The following is an 18,689-nucleotide window of genomic DNA, read 5'->3' on the forward strand; positions in this document are numbered from 1 at the left end:
AAAAAAATTTAGTATATTAAATATGATACATTATTAATGAACAGTAAATTATATAATTACAAGCTTTTCAAGAAAAATGGTTCTGAAACTTATCAAAGAATTCGTTATCAAAATTATCTCATAGTTGAAGAAACTGAACTTCAATCAAGCAGCGACCTATAAATACGCTAACACAAGTATATCGAACGCTGAGAACGAATAATTTTCTAGGAGTTTCGGAAAGATAGATTCTGAAATTGTTCGAACAATTGAAATACTCGGCAAGCTAATTCTCGAGCGAAACATCGATATCGAATCTTTTCTAACTATCAAATCAAGCCGCAAACTCCCCCTCGTCTCGCTGGCTGTCGACGTGCGCCGCAGTTCCTCAAGGAGCAACCTGGAAGCACCCTGATCGATAGCAACGTAAGTCTCCCCAAGGTAGGCAACCTCGTGTAATTAGCATGTGCGCGCGTGTTGCGTGTGTTGTTGCAGCCGCGGCCCTTAGAGGAGTCGCCATTCAACGCGGCAGAGCTGGAACGCCAAGGACCACCTTCCCCACCGGCGCGGCCGCGCTAGCACTGGTTAGGAATACAGGGCCACTTGCGGCCGCAGCTGCGGCCACGAGTCTACATCCCTTCGCGCCCACGTAAGTATTGGTTTGGCCCGATCACGGTCAGGTCACGTCTAATCTCGGCCGATGCGAAGCTATTCTCCGATACTCCATCAACGGTATTTCTCATCGGTGTCTGCAATATAATTCACTTCAATTCAATTATAACGTTATGGACCACTGACAAATGATAATAATAACTCGATTGAGTGCAGACAAAATTACGAATATCGTGAAAAATATTACAAGAAGATATTAAGAGACATATAAAGTAGTTTTGTGTAATAATAGTCAGACGTGATATGCTTTAGATCAGAGTTTCCCAAAATGGGCGCTGGAGGGGCGTTGAAACATTTTTTAAGCAAACTTATCCACTTGACTATACATAGTCTAGACATAGTCGTGTATAAAATTAATGATTAATATATTACGAATTTATTTAATATTTGATTTACTAATAATAGTGAGCAATTTTATGTTTATGTGCAATTTCTTTATTTTATTTTAATAAATAGCATTAAAGTTTCGGTTCCAAGTTGCTTTATTTCCAAACTAGCTTTTTGAAATTCAAAAATTACAGACATAGTTATGTTTACAATTTTATTATTAGTTGAAATAGAGATAGAGATTTCCCGAGGGGGACGCTGAAAAAAATTATCTTTGAAAAGGGAGCGGTGAGCTAAAAAAGTTTGGGAAACTCTGCTTTAGATTATCAGAAATTATGGTGTTCCATCGAGATTTGCTATTATAATTAATCTATATATATCATATCTTTTACTAAGCACCGACGAATATCGTTAAGAAAGGTGTATGGGAATATTCTTACATGATCGAGGCCATCTGAAAAGTTTTATCTGTGTTGTACCGCTTGTTCCGTATTCTCTTTGTATGTATCCCTCTTCTCTTCGTAAAGTCACGCTTGCAGTGAGTAATCAGGGATAAAAATTCTATTTTATGAAACTTTTACGTGGATTCATCGGGCGATGATATGTATATAACGATGATAATTAATTTATGCGAGCGGAGCGCGAAAGAGAAAAGTGCGTTCAACGTTAAAGTTTCGAAAGACTTTTTCGCGCGAGAGCCTTTTTTTTTTTTTTAACGATCGGTAATTATGTAGTTAGCGTGATTTATATACTATCGCGATTTTTTCCACGCGATAAAGTTTCGCCTGAAAACCTGTGCTTTAAAACATCAAACCATTTTCTCTACTAATTCCGTTGTTTATTTTTCGATACGATATCTGATGTGTTTTGCTTGGATTTAATCTGCTCGAGAGAGAAAAGTTTTTATTTCTTCAAACATAAATTACATTTTTTTAATTAAATTAAGTCGAGCGAAATGAAACACCAATTACATTTCCAATAAACAACGCTTATTACTAGCAAACCAATTTATTATATAATCTCCCTATTTTTTAAATGCATATTTAGAATTTAATTTTCCACATTGATGACATTAATTATTTGCACAGATAATTCTAATGATTCGTAATTCGATCAGTTATAAATGAATGAGAGAATATCGAGTATTTGTATCCACACTTCATCGCACGATGAAAATCATCGAGTGATATCAAAATCGATCGAGAATTATTACTCACTGCAATGAATTGCACGCGTCGCTTGTTAAGGCTTTACCTGTCAGTCTCGCTGCATCTGCACGACGTCTAATTCCGTCCCTCCTCCCTCAAATACCAATCTAACTCTATGCAATTCATGCGGATTATAATTTGCGAAAAAATATCTGCTCATCTCCCGTCAAATAAAAAACTTAGTCTAAGCTGGAAAATAAAGGGTAGAAGAAAAATTCGATTCAACACTGCCGAATTGCATTTAACTGACTGGAGATTAAAATGCGACTGTTGGATCAGCGCGAATTATTACGTCGCGATAATCACGTGTATTCTTCTATAGAATTCAAAAATCATTGTAGAGTACTTTTTTTTTTTTCAGATTTTTTGTCATGTCGGATTTTTAGGAGCAAGCATGCGCGTCGAACCGTCAATCGTTCATTCATTTTAACGTTACGGAATTGGACGTGGCATTGGCAGGAATGAAAAATTTGAATATGGACGAAAATCAATCTTTGAAGCCTGTTACACGTTCCAGCCGCGAAATCGGATTTGTCAAATCCAATATCTGCATACGTGTGTACGCTATGCATTTTAATTTAACGCTCGTGTCGTTTAATTTGTAAATGTAAATTATTGTCGTGAAACGAAGGAATCGCACGAGAGAGAAAAAGTAATGTGACATAATACTTTATCTTTAATTCACATAAATTGGCGATAATGTACTTTCTCATATTCAATATAAAATGTATCTTGCGTAAAATATGAGCGCAATATTTCAAGAATAAATTCATAATGCAGAAAAATAATGAAAAAAGCTTGGAAATAAGTTCAAACGTATCTATTCTATTTGATTTTTTTATTTGTCTGTACTTTCTATGTTTCAATAATTCTCGGTATAAAACTCGATATAAACTAAAGCTAGCGTGATATCCAGCTGTTTATTTCATATATTACTTTTATTGACCTCATATATCTACTATTAATTCTTTAGAAACGATTTTGTGATATTTTAAAAATTATTTCAATTTGTTCTCTTAACAAAAGCAGTACTTAAAAAAATTTTCAATACAATTCTGTAATCTGGTTTGAATTTGAAATCATATTGAAAAATGATTTACACATTATGTGCTTATAAAAATAGGGGAAATAACTATTGTATATTGAATTGCTTGATAGACTCGATTACGCGAGACTTTTTTCTGATAAACTTTTACCAGAGACGCATACATTGAATATAATATATGATTATAGATTAGAACACATATTTCTAATTAAAATAGTAAAGAATAATTTTAAATAAAATCTGGCAGGATAATTGTATAGTTTTTTTTTATCTTTTTCGGAATCTTGAAATTGTGCTCACATTTTACAAAACACTCCGTATCGCGCGAGCGATAACACTTTGTCTTTCTCAACTTTTTCCACTTCTGGCAATGTGTAATCAAAATAGAGCGCGAATTCACATCCCATAGAGTCAACAAGCTTTTTTCTCCAGTCTTTTAAAACAAGATTATTACTTACCCAAGTTAAATAGACTTTTAACAACGATCTCTTCAACATGGACGAGGGTAATAATGGGAGTGAGCTACTCATAAAACTAATTCCATTGCGAATACTTCTGAGCAGATGCAATATAAAGCAATCAACTTTTTCCTCGACATAATTTATGATCTTCGCGCATAAAACAAACTTCGTTCCAGATAGTCGCGGGGAACAAAGTTTATCGCCCCTATCGTCCCCCCTATTATTCTGCGAGGCGAGATTATCGTATTCCAGAAATGAATTTTCAATTTTATCGTCGGCTGAGCTCAATGTTTATTACGCCATGTCCATTAAACAAGCGTTGTGCATTATTGAATCGAAAGATTAAAAGTTCTCTGAATCTTTTAACCCGTCCAAATATCTCTCTATCGTAGTAAATATTAAATTCTTATAAAATATTTTGCGCGAAACACACGTTACAAAGTACGCGTTATTTTTTTTTTTTTTTACAAGAGAATATTTCATGCGCAAGTGTTGAATTTTTAAACGGAAATAATTGGACGCACGCGCATAAAATGTTAATCTCACAAAGAGAATCGCGAAATTAAAAATCCGATAATCCTGTAGGTGTTCCCATAGCGGATAAGCCGTTCGTACTCATTGGTGATTTTTATATTTTGCAGTGTTTATTACGACCCCTTCCTCGCGGCGCACGCAGCGACACAGGACCCCAACTACAGGTTGCAGGTGAGACATTTCTCGATTTCTACCGACAATTGTTCTCCGCTTCCGGTGCACGCGACCGCAAGCTACCGAGACGCGGGCTACACAAATGGGTTTTTAATTAAATCGAAGAACGGAGCGTGTGCCGCTCCGAGTGAAAATCGCGATAATCAATCAACGCCGCGATCGTCACCGTGATAACCAACTATTAATCGGAAAACAAATCTTTACGAGCGCGTTGATGCGTTTTCATTATGTTACATTACGTGAATGGAACATCGCGCGGACATAATTAATCGGACAATCAGCACACTATTGATTTATGATCGATACGCGAATAGAATTGCATTTTGTCACGAGTAATGATGAAACTTTATTAATAGATCCTTGATGAATTTTTTGTATTTTTCAAAAATATTAGAAGCGCTTGTTTGGCATTTTTCGATTCTAAATTAACATAATTAATTTAATTTCTCCAAAACGGAATTTTCTCGAAATTAAATAAAATTTTATTATTTATTTATATTGAAAAATTTATGTTCAAGAATTTAATATTAAAAATCTTTTACATTTTATTGTAAAGAGAGATCAAAATTGAAATCCATCAAAGAAAAACATTAAAATTAAATTTGATGATGGCAATACGCTTTTCTATAACTCGAAAAAGTAGAGAGCGATAAAATAATCTCTAAAAAATTCATGCATCATGCCAATCATTTTGTGCGCAAACTTGCAAAAGCGTTCTCGATACGTTCGCTCGGAAAAATAAAAAACAGGAAACAATTACTCGCGCGTGCACCGGAAGCGGAATACGGCGTAGTATCTGTAAGACGAGACAAATGAACGCAGAGATTTTGACTAAAGTCCGTAACACCTTTGTGGTGGACCCGTTTAGCTGGAATGGCCTCAAGCAACAGCTGACGTTAGTTGACACACATTTTGCCACAGGCTTGCACACACGAGAGAGAAACCGATAACAATTATCGCCACCACTATCTCGCGTTCTACATTGTTCCGACCGTTCGCCATTCTCATTGTGTCTCATTTTTTCGCCTGCCGTTTTTTGTTTTTTCTTTCTCTCCATTTCTCTCCCTTTCGTTTCATTCGCGCAAAAATCCCGATGCATCCGACAGCACCATTGATCGGAAAAAAGCACGCTCGACGCGCTACTAACCGTCGAGATGATTATTTCTGTCCCGATAAAGCATCTTTGTCTCGGGCACTATTCGCGCGTGAATTTCACATTCGCCCGTTTCCATTAATATTTCCCTCGCAGCTAATTTGTCAAAAAACAATATCGAGAAAGAATCTTGACAACTACAGTTACAACGAATTGCTAATGAATAATGAAGAGCGATAATTTCAAATTTTTTTCAATTTTATCTAATCGCTCAGAAATCATATTTATTGATAGAAAATGTCGCAATCGATAAAATCGAGAATAAAGAAATTTAAAACGAATTGTTCAATGTAGAGAAAAAGAAGAGATTTAATTTAAATTTTAAACATGAACGTTCCAATTTTGAAATTGAATTCATATTTTTATTTACACAAAAAACTCCGCTCAAAATCAAAATTGCGGCATCTTGTTGCATCTTGTTGCCTAAATGCATCATTCCACTCATCTTTTCGTATCGTTTCCCCGCTTTATTTCACAAATATCTAAAGAGATGGTCATTAATTACACAACGATACATATGTTCGGGGGCAAGAAAAAGTGTCATTGAAAGGTAGATAACGCTGACACGCGCCGATCGTGCGGACTTTTGCGTTTGCATCGGGAAACGAAGTTTTAATTCGCTTAACGAGGGCTTAACTCCCTCACATAAAAACTCGAGCTCGTGTTTTCGCCGTCCGGAACTCTTCCGGAATTTCTTTTCAGGTTTGCCGTTTGTGTTTCAGGCTAAAGCGCCCGCCCTGGAGGTAGGAATTAAGAGTTCGCCTGTTCGTCTCTCCGTCTGTTTTATCTATATACACCCCGTTTTTCTTCTTGTTCTTCTGTTTTGTTTGGTCTGTTCTCTTTATTTTTTTCCATATGTTTCTCGCAAGATTGAAGTGCTCATCGATTTTCGGAGTTTATTTAGTTACATGTGTCCCTCAATCCATTTTTGCTAAAAAAAATCCTTCTATAAATAAAATTATTGTAATTTTTTTCCACAAGGAAAGATCGTTTAGGGGAACTGTAGAAAAGAGTTTCAGCTGGCCGTGATGAGGTTTTCCCTCTCCGACCATGTTACGCTTTTTTTTTCATTGTCTGCGATTGGTATTAGCGTGAGAGAGCATGTAATGTCGCCTTTTTCAATCAGTAGAGCATGCGTCGCACAGACCTAGAATCCGTCATAAGAGGCGAGTGGAGTAAGCGTTGTAATAAATGCACGCAAATTTAAATGTGTCGTTTGAAGTTCCTCAATTTCGAGGGAGCTTTGTATTATGCGGGCAGTAAATGGCGTAGGCAGGTTTCGTGCGAATAGAAAGCTATATGCAAGGTAGATAGCAACCGTATGGTAATCTCTTTAATTAAATAATATCATAGTCGCGAATCTCGAATGAACTACGGCAGAAATAATTCTAAACGGTTAATTAATCATTTTTAATCACCTTTGTAGCTTTGAGCTTTAAAAATGGGAACAGAGATTTATTATATATATTTTTTTAAATTTACAGAACAAGCGCTATTTAGATACACAATAATTTTTAAAATACATATAAATAACTTTTATTTTTCAAACATTGGTATTTTTTAAATAATATGTGTTGTATATTAAGAAGAGAATTGTGTTATAAAAATAAGCCTTTAAATCTCGGGCAAATTATTTGTACAATCACAGGCTGATGAAAGTGAAAGTAAAAGTCGTTTTGCGATTATAAATCACTGAGCATTGACCATTTCGGTTGCATTATGAATAGCTACTTTACAAGAATACTGCTAGTATATTAATCTCAAGAATCTTTGGAGATACAAAATTAGTGTACAAGAGGTGTCTTATTATGAGACATTAAAATTACATCAAGAATTTTTGTGACATTTAAAGAAAATTATTATATATAAATTATTATGTCGAAACGTTATATCGCTCAAAGATATTTCAAAGTTCGAGAAAAGATAATTAGTCTTACAGAAAGTAGTCTTACTGAAGTAGTACAGAATTGAAGTAATTAATGTGTCGAAATTAAAATTATTATTATTAACGCGGATTTTTCAATGATTTTTCTCCGATTTTTAATTTTAGTCTTTTCCTTAATTATTTATTTCTAGTCTTCACTTCTTTAGGATAGTTCCGAGTTTATTAAAATAAAATAATAAATAAATTAACATTAAAAATTTATTTAATTACTTGATATGCATTAAGAAAAATGATTATCTTGTGTACATAACTAGTGACAGTTTTTAATGAAAAATTTTAATGCTATCCGTGTTTGGAATCTGTTTATCTGTTCCTGTTACTAACTCATGAAATTTAAATTTGTGTTTCCCCCATGAGAGCCTTATTAATATTATTACTAGCATTATACAAAGTAATTAAAAATAAATTTTTAAATTTTATCTATGAATGTTAAAATTGAAGAAAATAAATAGTTCTTTTAATAAAATACACAAGCGTAAAAACGAAATTAAATACGAATCCAACGAATAAATAATATTTAAGAGTAATTAGCGAGACACTAATTATCGTCAGATACTAAAAGAGGATACGGGAACAGAAAATTTTTGCGTCCGATGAAAATTCGCGATTTTAAAACGTGAAGAGTGTCTAAACGTGGCAGGTCGTAAATTGTCTAAACATGCTGAGAAACTCGGAGGATTTTCGTGGCTAATTTGGATGGACTCAATATGTCAAGTTCGATGGTCGCCAGCCACGATGACAGAGAAGCCCCTGATTCGAGCGAGAATTTATGGCCGAATTGCCGATCTCTTCCTCGACTTTGTGAGAAGCTACCGTAAATCAATGTCGGTGAGGAATGCTCGTCATTTAGCGGTTGACGGGTTTATCCCGGTTGTTTCTACGCGAAATGTCTTCGCGGCACTTCGCGAAATTGGCCCGATATAAAAATATTCCAGCTATTTATATGGATCTTCTGCGCCTTTGCAGAAGTTCGGGCTCGGCTCGGAAAGTACGCGAAAGGATTAAAATGCACGGCTTGTTTAACTTTCGCCGGTTCGCGATAATTACTTCGTCCGGTTGCATCGGTTGAATCCGCGTTCCTTTTTCAGACGGACCGAATGCCGTGTCTGCGAAATACTTGGAAAGTCTTTTCGTTAGCTTTAATTGAGGACTCGGACTTACAACCAAGTTTCAGTCAGCTAATAATATATATAGATCGCGTGTTTGTGTTCGGTAATGGAAAAAGGATGTTTTTCGCCTTTTCAGTATCTGTCGAATGTTTTCATAGATGCGATAGAAATGAAGATTTTTATCTTGTGCTTAATAAGTGAAAGATATATGAATGAAATCGGAGGTAATTCCAAAACCAGTCGTTTCAACACTTGCTCCTTTTATTATTAATTTATTCATTTATTATTAATTATTCTGATAGTGATAATTAAAATGGATCACTTTGTTATGCGTCAATTTTAATATTTTAATATTTTCTTTACATTAGTAGACTTGACTATTTTTTAAAGCGCCACGGATTGTTCGACAACCTTCACAGAGTTGAGCGACTAATCGTTCAATGTTTTATTCGAGCCGCAATATAAACAGGGGTTTTGAGTCTGCGGTTTCGCGGTGCACCATTAACTGGCCGACTCGAAAACGCGAATGAGAAGAAAGAGCAAAGAAAGCAAGGGAGATTGGCCAACGAGAAAAAGGTCTGTCCGGGCGTGACCTTAGCGGGATGCTGAATCGGACGTAACTCCGGTATCCTCGATCGCGAGATAAAAAGCTAATCACTGGTCTCGCACGCGAAGAGAGACCCGTTTTTTGTCACGATCTCGACATTTCCGGCTGGCTGCTCCCGGAAATTGGATTCTCGCAAGCAGCCACCAGGAATTATTGTTCCATTTGTTTCCGACGATATTTCGTCGAAGGCGAATCGTCGTTGTCTCATCGTCAGTTACAGTGTCTTCCTCTAAAAGGATTGCATAATTCTTGTCGCGGTGGGAGAATTGTATCGAACGATTCTTCGCGTGTTTTGAAAACTTCGGCCTGGAAACGAGGTTTCCGTCCAAGAAAATCCGCAGTCGCGAAGCGACCTGGCGCCTCTCGTTCCGCTCGCAATACGTCGTCCTGTTTTCTTCCCGAGGGCAAAACAGCTCACTTCCCGCCCGCTACCCCGTCGCTTTTTTCGCGACGAAACGCGTCGAATAACAACCCGTTCCTGACCGCCGAAAGTTTCTGGCGCCGACCGAATCGTGTTTTCGTCGCGATACGTGAGCTGGTCAGCCAATTCGCGCGCGGAATTGTGCTGCTTGCAGCCCGTTAGTTGTTACGACGTCAAAAATTATTGGACGCTTTTGCACTTCCGATAATACACACGGTTGTCTTTCTTCCGGAATTCCAAATGATTTATATGTAGAAATCTTACGTCGTGTTAATTTGCAGGATATTCCTATCAGCTCTTTGATTCGATCTTTTTGCATGTCTTGTTAATAAAATCACATTTTTTAACATCATTTAAGCATTACCTAAAAAAATTGATATATACATAATCGAAATTTTGAATTAATATTTATATAACTTTATATTAATTAATTTATTAAGAACTTTATATTAATATTTTAGAAAATAAAATCAGTTTAAAAGATTCTATTTTTTTATTTGTCAGTTCGGTAACTATTCTCTTAAATATTCTGTCGTCCGGTAGAAATTAATTCTACATTTGTCAGGAACTTTATAATTGTTGGACATTTTTTCATAATTCTTTGTTAATTTTCCGATAACAAATCTTACTAATTAGTACGAGTGATGGATAATACTCGGATTACGACATTCGTTCCTAATTACGAACGAGCAGGTCTCGAGTTCAGAAAATTCCTGGAAAATATTTTGTTATATCTTTTATCTTTTTTACGAAATAACGAACTTCACTGATTAATGCAAACGAGATGATTCTTGCCGTTTTATCACATTTTTTTGCATCGTTTTTTGTTAATTTAGTAGTCGATGATAATTAATTTACATAAATAAAATTTCAACTAATATGGCAATCAACAACATCAATAGTATTAACTATTATTTCTTCTGAGTTATAAAATATTTGATTTTTCTTCACACAATTTAACAATTTTTAATTAGCCTGTATCTTTTTTTTTTCAATCAAAAATTAACATTAATGACATGTATGATATTTAAAAGCTTATTGAACTGAAGGAAAATCTTGCAAAGAGACAAAAAATTCTATTAAGTGTTTTGATTAATATTCGCTATTATTCTGCTACAGTTCCGCATAAATTTTATTGTGGCGTATTACGTATTAAAGAAGTACGAGCTTAAACGTTGCATATAATTGTGTGCTCATAACATGCATACAACAGCAAACGATAAGACCCTTTCTTCCTCGATAATTAGACTTAAAGCGGTTTTCAGGGAGCGTTCTTAACGATGATGAGCAAACTGCATTCAGGTGTATGTCGCCAGACGCGCGAATGGAAATGTCATGGAAATCGTGAGCGTCTAAGTGCGCCCGTATTATGTCATCGCAAAATGGATACATTTACATCGGTATATCAGATTACACGTTCTAAATGCATGCGCGTACATCTTCCGCCATCATCCCTTGGCGCCAATAAGTGGCGTGTTCAAGAGCCCCCATCTTCAACGGGCATAAATCCCCTCGTGTGGGATATCGAGATGCTGTATAAGGGTGAGCTCGAAGCTTCGTCGCGTTAAACACATTTGGGAAATTTGTGAGATATACACGTTGTTAGAGATTGAAATTCCATAGGTATTCATAACTCATAAATACAAATAGTACTTTTGTCGACAAACACCCGAGAGACTTTACTTATTCTGTGCGATGTAATAATTATAGCACTTTAATCGATCGCTTATCGGGTCAGAGATTAATTGATTTTTATATCAGGAATTTTTTCAAACGCTTTATCCAAGTCAATTTTGCTAACTAAACTCTATCTCATTCTGTTTTGCTTATTCAAGTGAAGTAAGGATATATTTTTTCGAGATTATGAGCTTTGGATAGTTTCTTCTTGATCGACTCAACTTGCGTCGAAAATTTAAGAAAAATTATCAATAATCCATCTCTTCGCTCCAATTTTTCACTAGATTTCGTATATTTGTCGTTTCGCTCCGTTTCCTAATAATAATAAATATTTTTTACCTTGCACCATGGCTTTTTCACGAGTCTTCATGTTGCATGACTTTCTTTCATTCGTTTTATTATTCCGTGGATTATTTAGAAGACATATAGAACACTTAAAAAAATCCACGCGTTGCAAAAAAATTTCCTTACATAATTTTTTTACACGTTCGACATATTTAATGTATATACAAGAGATATGATTTTAAGCGATAAGAAACTTAATTTTTGATTTACGTTTCTGTAGTTAGAATTTGATTGAAAATTGGAATGTTCGTATTATCGCAAAACTACTCGACATATAGTCGCTTCGTAATTAAATTGGATATCATCAATTTTGATCGGGATCATGTTCCTTGTAAATAAAACATTCCCCTCGGAGCTTGTTTTACAAACTACAACTTCGAGTGTCACGGTTAGTTATGTGCTCGAAATATTTGAATATCCATATACTGACATTTTTAAAACAGCGAGCGAAATACGATGTAAAGGTGACCGATAGCTTTTTTTGTGCATTCAAACCCAAAAATGTCACTCCTATTACATCTCGCTGTTCTATCGATGTCGTAGTGGATAACGCCGATGCGTTTTATGCAATGGTTGCACATAGAAAACGTTAACAACTCAAATAGCAATAAATTCCATTCGTTTCGAAAAACTTGTATATTCAAATAAAAAATTTAAAATGCATTAAGAATATTCAAATATAATATAACAAGATATACAAGTAATAATAAGATTATAATCAGATTTGATGGAGTTTAAAAAATTAATAATGTGATATTTTGCATAGTAATATAACAATATATTATAATATAATTATAATATAATTTCTTGATTTTAAAAAATATGTGATAAAGAAGTACGATGATTATGATAGCGATTGTAAACATGAAAATTAAAGCTGATATAATCTAGAATTATTAAATAGCCTTGAAAGCTTTTCTTTCTGCACAACAAAGTTGCATATACTGATATAATCTTTTACTTAATCTTCTTTTGATATGCATATACCTAGTATGCAAACTGTTTTAATTAGCGCACTCATTTCTTATGCTGGATAGACGACCAGTTGAGGCTGCGATTGAGAAAAACAAAATACGTTTCGCATTAAAAATTTTTAATTCGAGTTTATAAAATACTCGTAAAGTAATTGCAGTTTTATTAATCGCTTCTCTTAATAATAGTTTTCATGACAGAATAGAAACTTCAAATACATTTTTCTTTAAATTCAATGTCGCATTTTCTCAACATGTATCTCTTTTTCACTCTCTGCCTCAATCGCTATCATTTTCAGAGTCAGAGAATCCCTTTCCCTCACGTTTTCTGTGTGCAACAACGCGAGCCTCTAGGAACGACCGTACTCTAGTATCGTTTCTCGCTCTCAGATCATCCTCTCTGTCTGTCTTTGAGCTTGCTTGAGCCTTGCATGGCGGGTCATGGTTGTTGTTTCAGGCCGCGGCAGCAGCGGCCGCAGCGTCACCCTTGTTGAAGACACCCCTATCAACGGCACAGCAGGCCACGTACGCAGCTGCAGCGACCTACACGGCGGTGGCTGCGCGCGCATACGGCGCAGCTGCAGCTGCGGCACAGCCGGTCGCAGGATATGCCGCAGTCGCGGGGTAAGTGCACCGCGTTCTCGCCCGAGAAACTCCCTCTCATGTGTGTGTATTACTCTCCTCACCGAGTCCTCTCTCCGAGACCTCTCACCCTCTCTCTCTCTCTCTCTCTATTTCTCTCTCTTTCTCTCTCCTTCCCTTCCACTCAACTCACACAGGATGTCCTACATTTAGCATTGTCCTAGCTTCTTGTCTATGGATTTTGTGGGTTTTAACTTTTATAAATATATACACTTGCACTTTTTAATTTTTGAAATTAAAATTCCTATACAGAGAATGTTTAAAGTTAGAGAAATAAGATTGTAAATCGATGAGAGAGGAGCCGCTTAGTCTAAATCTAGGACAAATTATTTATCCTTTGGAGAAATGGAAAAGTCCGCGAGGAGAAAGAAAAATTGTCGCTCTCCTCATCGTTCTCGAGAAAGGAAGCTTTGCGAATATTTTTCGCAAAAATGCGCGCTTGTCTCATAAGATTCCTAGATCTTCCTTTGAAACCATGCTTAATTTATTTCGTATGAATTATTTATAACGCGTTATATAGGCGCTTGTTGCATCACTGTAATATATTTGGCACATTATGCAACGTTCGTTGCATTGCTGTAATATTTCCTTGCCACTTGGAAACATCCTTAAATTGTTATATTATCATGAAATGAAATTGTATAATGCATTTTAAGAGAGAGACATTTATACTGCGAATATAAGATGTAAGATATAACAGCTATTAAATTGAGAACATTTTGAAAAAAATTTAACTTTGAATTTTTTGTTACTAATACACTTATGTAAAAAGCTGGTTTTTTATAACATCAAATTTAATGTTTTCGTTAACAACATGAAGGGCCATGATTCTCGAGCCATCTGTGGTTTACATGCAGGCTCATTTGCATTGATATGCATACACATATGTATAGATTGATGGTCATTTCGAAGTCATCGGTTTGACCCCATTACGAGAGTGTATATTGCATATTGAACATTGTGATAAATTGCCCTCTCTCATCTCACAATTCTTGATAATATTTACTATCGCTATCACTAATCTCCTTGATCTGCTTACTAATCTCCTCTGTCTTTCTCTCAATCCATTCTGTCTAACAAAATATTAATTCTTTAAAAATAGAGATACCAATTATCACAAAGCTTAATGCACTTAGTCCATTCCTTGCAGAACTTCCGCACGTCGTGGACGAGCTCTGAGGAGTCGCAGATACGTTCGTGAAATCCAGACCCGTCCCAATAGTCCTGAAAGTCCAGACACAACTACTCCTGAGAAATCTTAAAATAAGCAATTCGTTTTACGTTGGTATACCTTGCATTAAATATAAAAATATAATACTATACCTAACGCATTTTTTTATTATATTGTTTTCATTCCTCATTTATACTTTTATATTTCGTAAAAAAAAAATCGAATAAACAACAAAGTACAAAGTCGTCCGATTTTTAACGGGTCGTAAAACATTTCACGCTATTAATCGTCAACTTTTTTATGCCCTTCTAGTTACGGGCGTGAATACGCCGATCCTTACCTTGGACACGGCATTGGACCTGTGGCGGGTTACGGGGTAAGAAACAACTTTGATTATGTAGTGTACGCTTTTACAGTTTTTCACTTAACAAGAGTGCCCTTAAGTCGTGCGCGTAGCCGATCCGTACTTTATCTATCTAAGGGAGAGAATAGGGCACTCCGTTATTACGCTATAAATAACGGGCATTGGAAAAACCCTTTTCGGTCTCAGCACGTTTCATTCACATATGAATTATTAATGCCCAGCATCTTCAACTTACGGAAACTGTGTCACGGCGAAAGTTAATGACTCGTGCTTCCATTGCGCACATAGATCCTTAAATATAACTATCTACTTCATCGCTGTCTCACGTTTACAATGTAAATGGCAACTATATATCCTATAAACAATGACGAAACAAATTATATCATATGCATGTGAAAGTTTAATCATCGCCACCAATAAATTCAATTTAATGATAGGATGAATAAATAATTTCTCAACTTGTTAGTTTACAAAAATCTTGCGCAATTAAATTGTAATATCGCAAGCTTTAAATTTATAAATTTATAATATTCACAATGTGCTTTTGATATTTTTAATAACTCCATGCAATAAATATTTCAGCTGTTGAAGATTGATTATATTTAATGCTGAGTGCATCGCGATGGTTTATACGCTAGAATTTGCTCTGTATTATAATAAATTGTAACTTATAAATTTCTAAATTTTATTCTTGCAGGCGACAGTGTACAGAAGCGGTTACAACAGGTTCGCACCATATTAAATGGCTCATTAACAACGGAGCGCGAGAGCCTTCCAAGTTATACACCATGTTATACTCAACAAAACATGACCAGACACAAGTCGACACAATCATCACCGTCATTTTGCCATCATCGAGATCACCCTCGAGGCGACGAGCCTGGACCCTCCATGCATAACGACTCGTCGATTTTATCTCTTCCCCTTTTCCAACTTTGCGACGCAAGATTGTAAGAGATAAACGGAGACTATCATTGACTTTTGAAGCCGAAATCGTTCGATCAAAGCGAAACTGCTGTCAATGATATACTGCATGTTTATGCTAAATCTTGAAATTGTATTGTATTTTAAAAACTTATAAGCGATAGCTGAAACGAATAGACGAGGAAGATCAATCTGTAAATGCAACGTGGTGGTGTCGAGGCCGGCGCATCGAAATGTCGTGTCGTGTTCGGCAAAAAGTCGCTCCTAATCAATCCCCTGCCAGCAGCCATTCACACGAAATCAATGGAACCTGTTCGATCTTGTTTCTATTTAATCAATTGAATAAATCGATGTAATACAAAATTGGAATAAGATCAATACAATATACTTGTTGTATTTTCAAATTTATGAATTTATTTTCGATAATAACATCATGAACATTTTTGCTATATGCATATCTCTTAATAACTAATATTTAGTATCATCTTAGTGTTTTAATCGATAAAAAAAAAATGCGAGAAAATTTTCGAGTTATTAAACGAAATATAAAATGAAAATAATCTTTCTATCTCTGTTTATAGTTTCTGTAAAGTACATTAATAATATGATGTTGTCACATACCAATATGCATCATTTTCGTATATTTGCTCATTTACTGAACTAGTTGTAATATAGTTGCGCACATATGTTGTAATTATTTCTATTTAAGTCAATGTTGTTTGATATGGTCGATATGGTTTGTATTTATAGTCTAAATTAATGTTGAAGGAAAAGCGCTAAATATTTCGCACAAATATTGTTGAACAATATAAGCCTGCACATGATTCATTTAAATGAGATAAACAATAATTTTATAAATAAATTTTTTTCATATATAGATTATACGCGGATGTTATAGTAAATATATATTAATTGATAACAGTTATGAAATTAAAATGAGCAAATGCGTGCAATTCGAAATGAATAATTATCATGAAATGAGTGCACAATGTAATTTTCTACGACATAGATACGCGCATAAATGGCTGCCGTGCGACATTTTCTGCTAAATGGCAGCGAAACATTGACGACTTTAGTCGACGCGAACCGGCACAAGGTGATCCGAAAAAAAGCGAGATCCTTAGGTAGCTAGTTAAAAAGAAAAAAGAAAAAAAACGACCTCTAGGAAGAAACAAAGGCATTCATGTGACCGGTAGGGTTTCTATGCCAAATATGTGTGTATGCGCTTTTGCGCGCGTGTGTATGTGCGTAGATTTGTGAAATAAACTCTGTTCTCAGTAAATTTAGGGAATAGCGGACAGAGACGAAATAAGACAGAGAGAAGAACCGCTTAGACCTCTAAAACAAAATGCCGAATTTTAATTGCACAGGGTCTAGTCAAATCAATTTCATTTAAATTCACGCAAAGCTTTGATTCTTATTTTCTAAAATGTTAACATGCCGATCTTGAATCTTTGTTTCGCGCATTCGCTCGCTCCATTTGCCGATACTCGAGTTAAATTAAGGATATGAAATGAAACTCATAAGATTTAAAAATATTTACGCCTAAACTATATCGTTTTTTAATTTTCAAATATAATAATTTAATGCATTCTCTTAGTAAACAATTATTAAAGGATTAAAGTATCTATATCGAAAGGAAAAACTGGAAGGATTTCTTTCAATTTTCTAATTTTAGTTCTTTCGGAAAACTTAAAACTTTCAGACACTTAAGAAACCGCATATTTAGTTTTATATATATTCCTACTTGTTTAAGAAAAACTGTGTAATTTCACTGTATCTTTTCTCGCACGTTGGATTACAACCTAAGCGACGAATTATGCATTGGAGTGGCGAATGCAATTGTATTATTTTTTGTTCTCTTTTCCATGAGAAATTTGATTGCGATATAAATTCATATGCGACAACCAAATTGAATCGTGTGTTATACTAATTTATTCCTTAGTTAACCGACTGAATGAACATGACAACTTTTTTTTAAACATTAAGCAAAGCCCACGTCATAACCGGTAAATATAGAATCTTAACGCCTATGAACAAGAGCACAGTAATAATACGTAGATAGAGCTAGGATTCGTAGAATGCGTCTTACGAAGTAATCGATCATATAAAGCTGGGATCGTATAAAGATCAAACAAACAATCATAATGAATAATATAAAGAAACGTTAATTATTATTTTATTAATTTTTATATAATTTTTTTATATAAAATATTAATTTTATACGAAATTATATACTTTTACATATATATAATTGAATTACACTTCATATATAAATAATTTTATACATTATATTATTTAATAATTATATAAATTATAAATTATAAAATTACATATTAAAATTATATAATTATATTGATAATTACTTAAATAATATTTTTAGTGATGTATTTGTTTATGATTGTATATATATTTGGTCTTTAAACGAAAAAAAATCAATCCATGAAGATCCGCGATGCTAAGTCGGACTTCCTTCACCGGTAATAAACAAATATTATGCGAACACTCTTCAACGTGACATTGTATACTCAGCATGTTATTTCGGTTTCTCGATGTCAAAGAAATGCGCGCGCACGTGTCTATAAAATAAAACAAACTCGTCTTCTCTCGTCACGAAAAATGATTAGAAACAGCTAAATGCCGATCCAGTTGTAGCGAAATGCGTTGAATGATCGAAAATGCCGATACGAATAGATATTAATATTTCGTATTAAATGTTTTTCTCTTTTAATCTTTTAATTTCGCGACCTGTGGTCAACATCATACATCTTGATACTAAATATTAGATGTAATACTGTGTCTATTTTTTTACCTTCGAACTACTTATCTTATAGAAATTATTTTGCTGAAACGCGCACATAATTTTTATATAATCTTTTTATATATTCATTTTTCGTTTCCTCAGTATTGTTAATTTATTTGTAAATGGGTATCTCCTCTTTATGACTATTAATTTTGTT

General features: G+C 34.7%; 1 protein-coding gene across 10 annotated transcripts in view; it reads left to right on the forward strand.

Annotated features, from left to right (window-relative positions):
• Positions 1 to 17,891, forward strand: part of LOC105251079 (RNA binding protein fox-1 homolog 2) — a 262,872-nt gene extending 244,981 nt beyond the window's left edge. For 4 of the 10 annotated variants that reach the window (XM_025412972.1, XM_025412973.1, XM_011257604.3 and 1 more), the window contains 6 exons: positions 475 to 628; positions 4,334 to 4,397; positions 5,269 to 5,295; positions 13,086 to 13,252; positions 14,754 to 14,817; positions 15,503 to 17,891. In XM_025412972.1, the coding sequence (XP_025268757.1) occupies positions 475 to 628; positions 4,334 to 4,397; positions 5,269 to 5,295; positions 13,086 to 13,252; positions 14,754 to 14,817; positions 15,503 to 15,547 (521 nt within the window). In that variant the 3' untranslated portion in view covers positions 15,548 to 17,891. Of the gene's footprint in view, positions 1 to 474; positions 629 to 4,333; positions 4,398 to 5,268; positions 5,296 to 6,275; positions 6,297 to 13,085; positions 13,253 to 14,753; positions 14,818 to 15,502 lie in introns of all 10 variants that reach the window. The other 6 variants (XM_025412975.1, XM_011257601.3, XM_011257600.3 and 3 more) reach the window with 5 other exon arrangements.
• Positions 17,892 to 18,689: the final 798 nt, after the last annotated feature.

Source organism: Camponotus floridanus, unplaced genomic scaffold (genome assembly GCF_003227725.1).
Source record: "Camponotus floridanus strain SB8 unplaced genomic scaffold, Cflo_v7.5 scaffold6, whole genome shotgun sequence".
NCBI classification, from domain to species: domain Eukaryota; kingdom Metazoa; phylum Arthropoda; class Insecta; order Hymenoptera; family Formicidae; genus Camponotus; species Camponotus floridanus.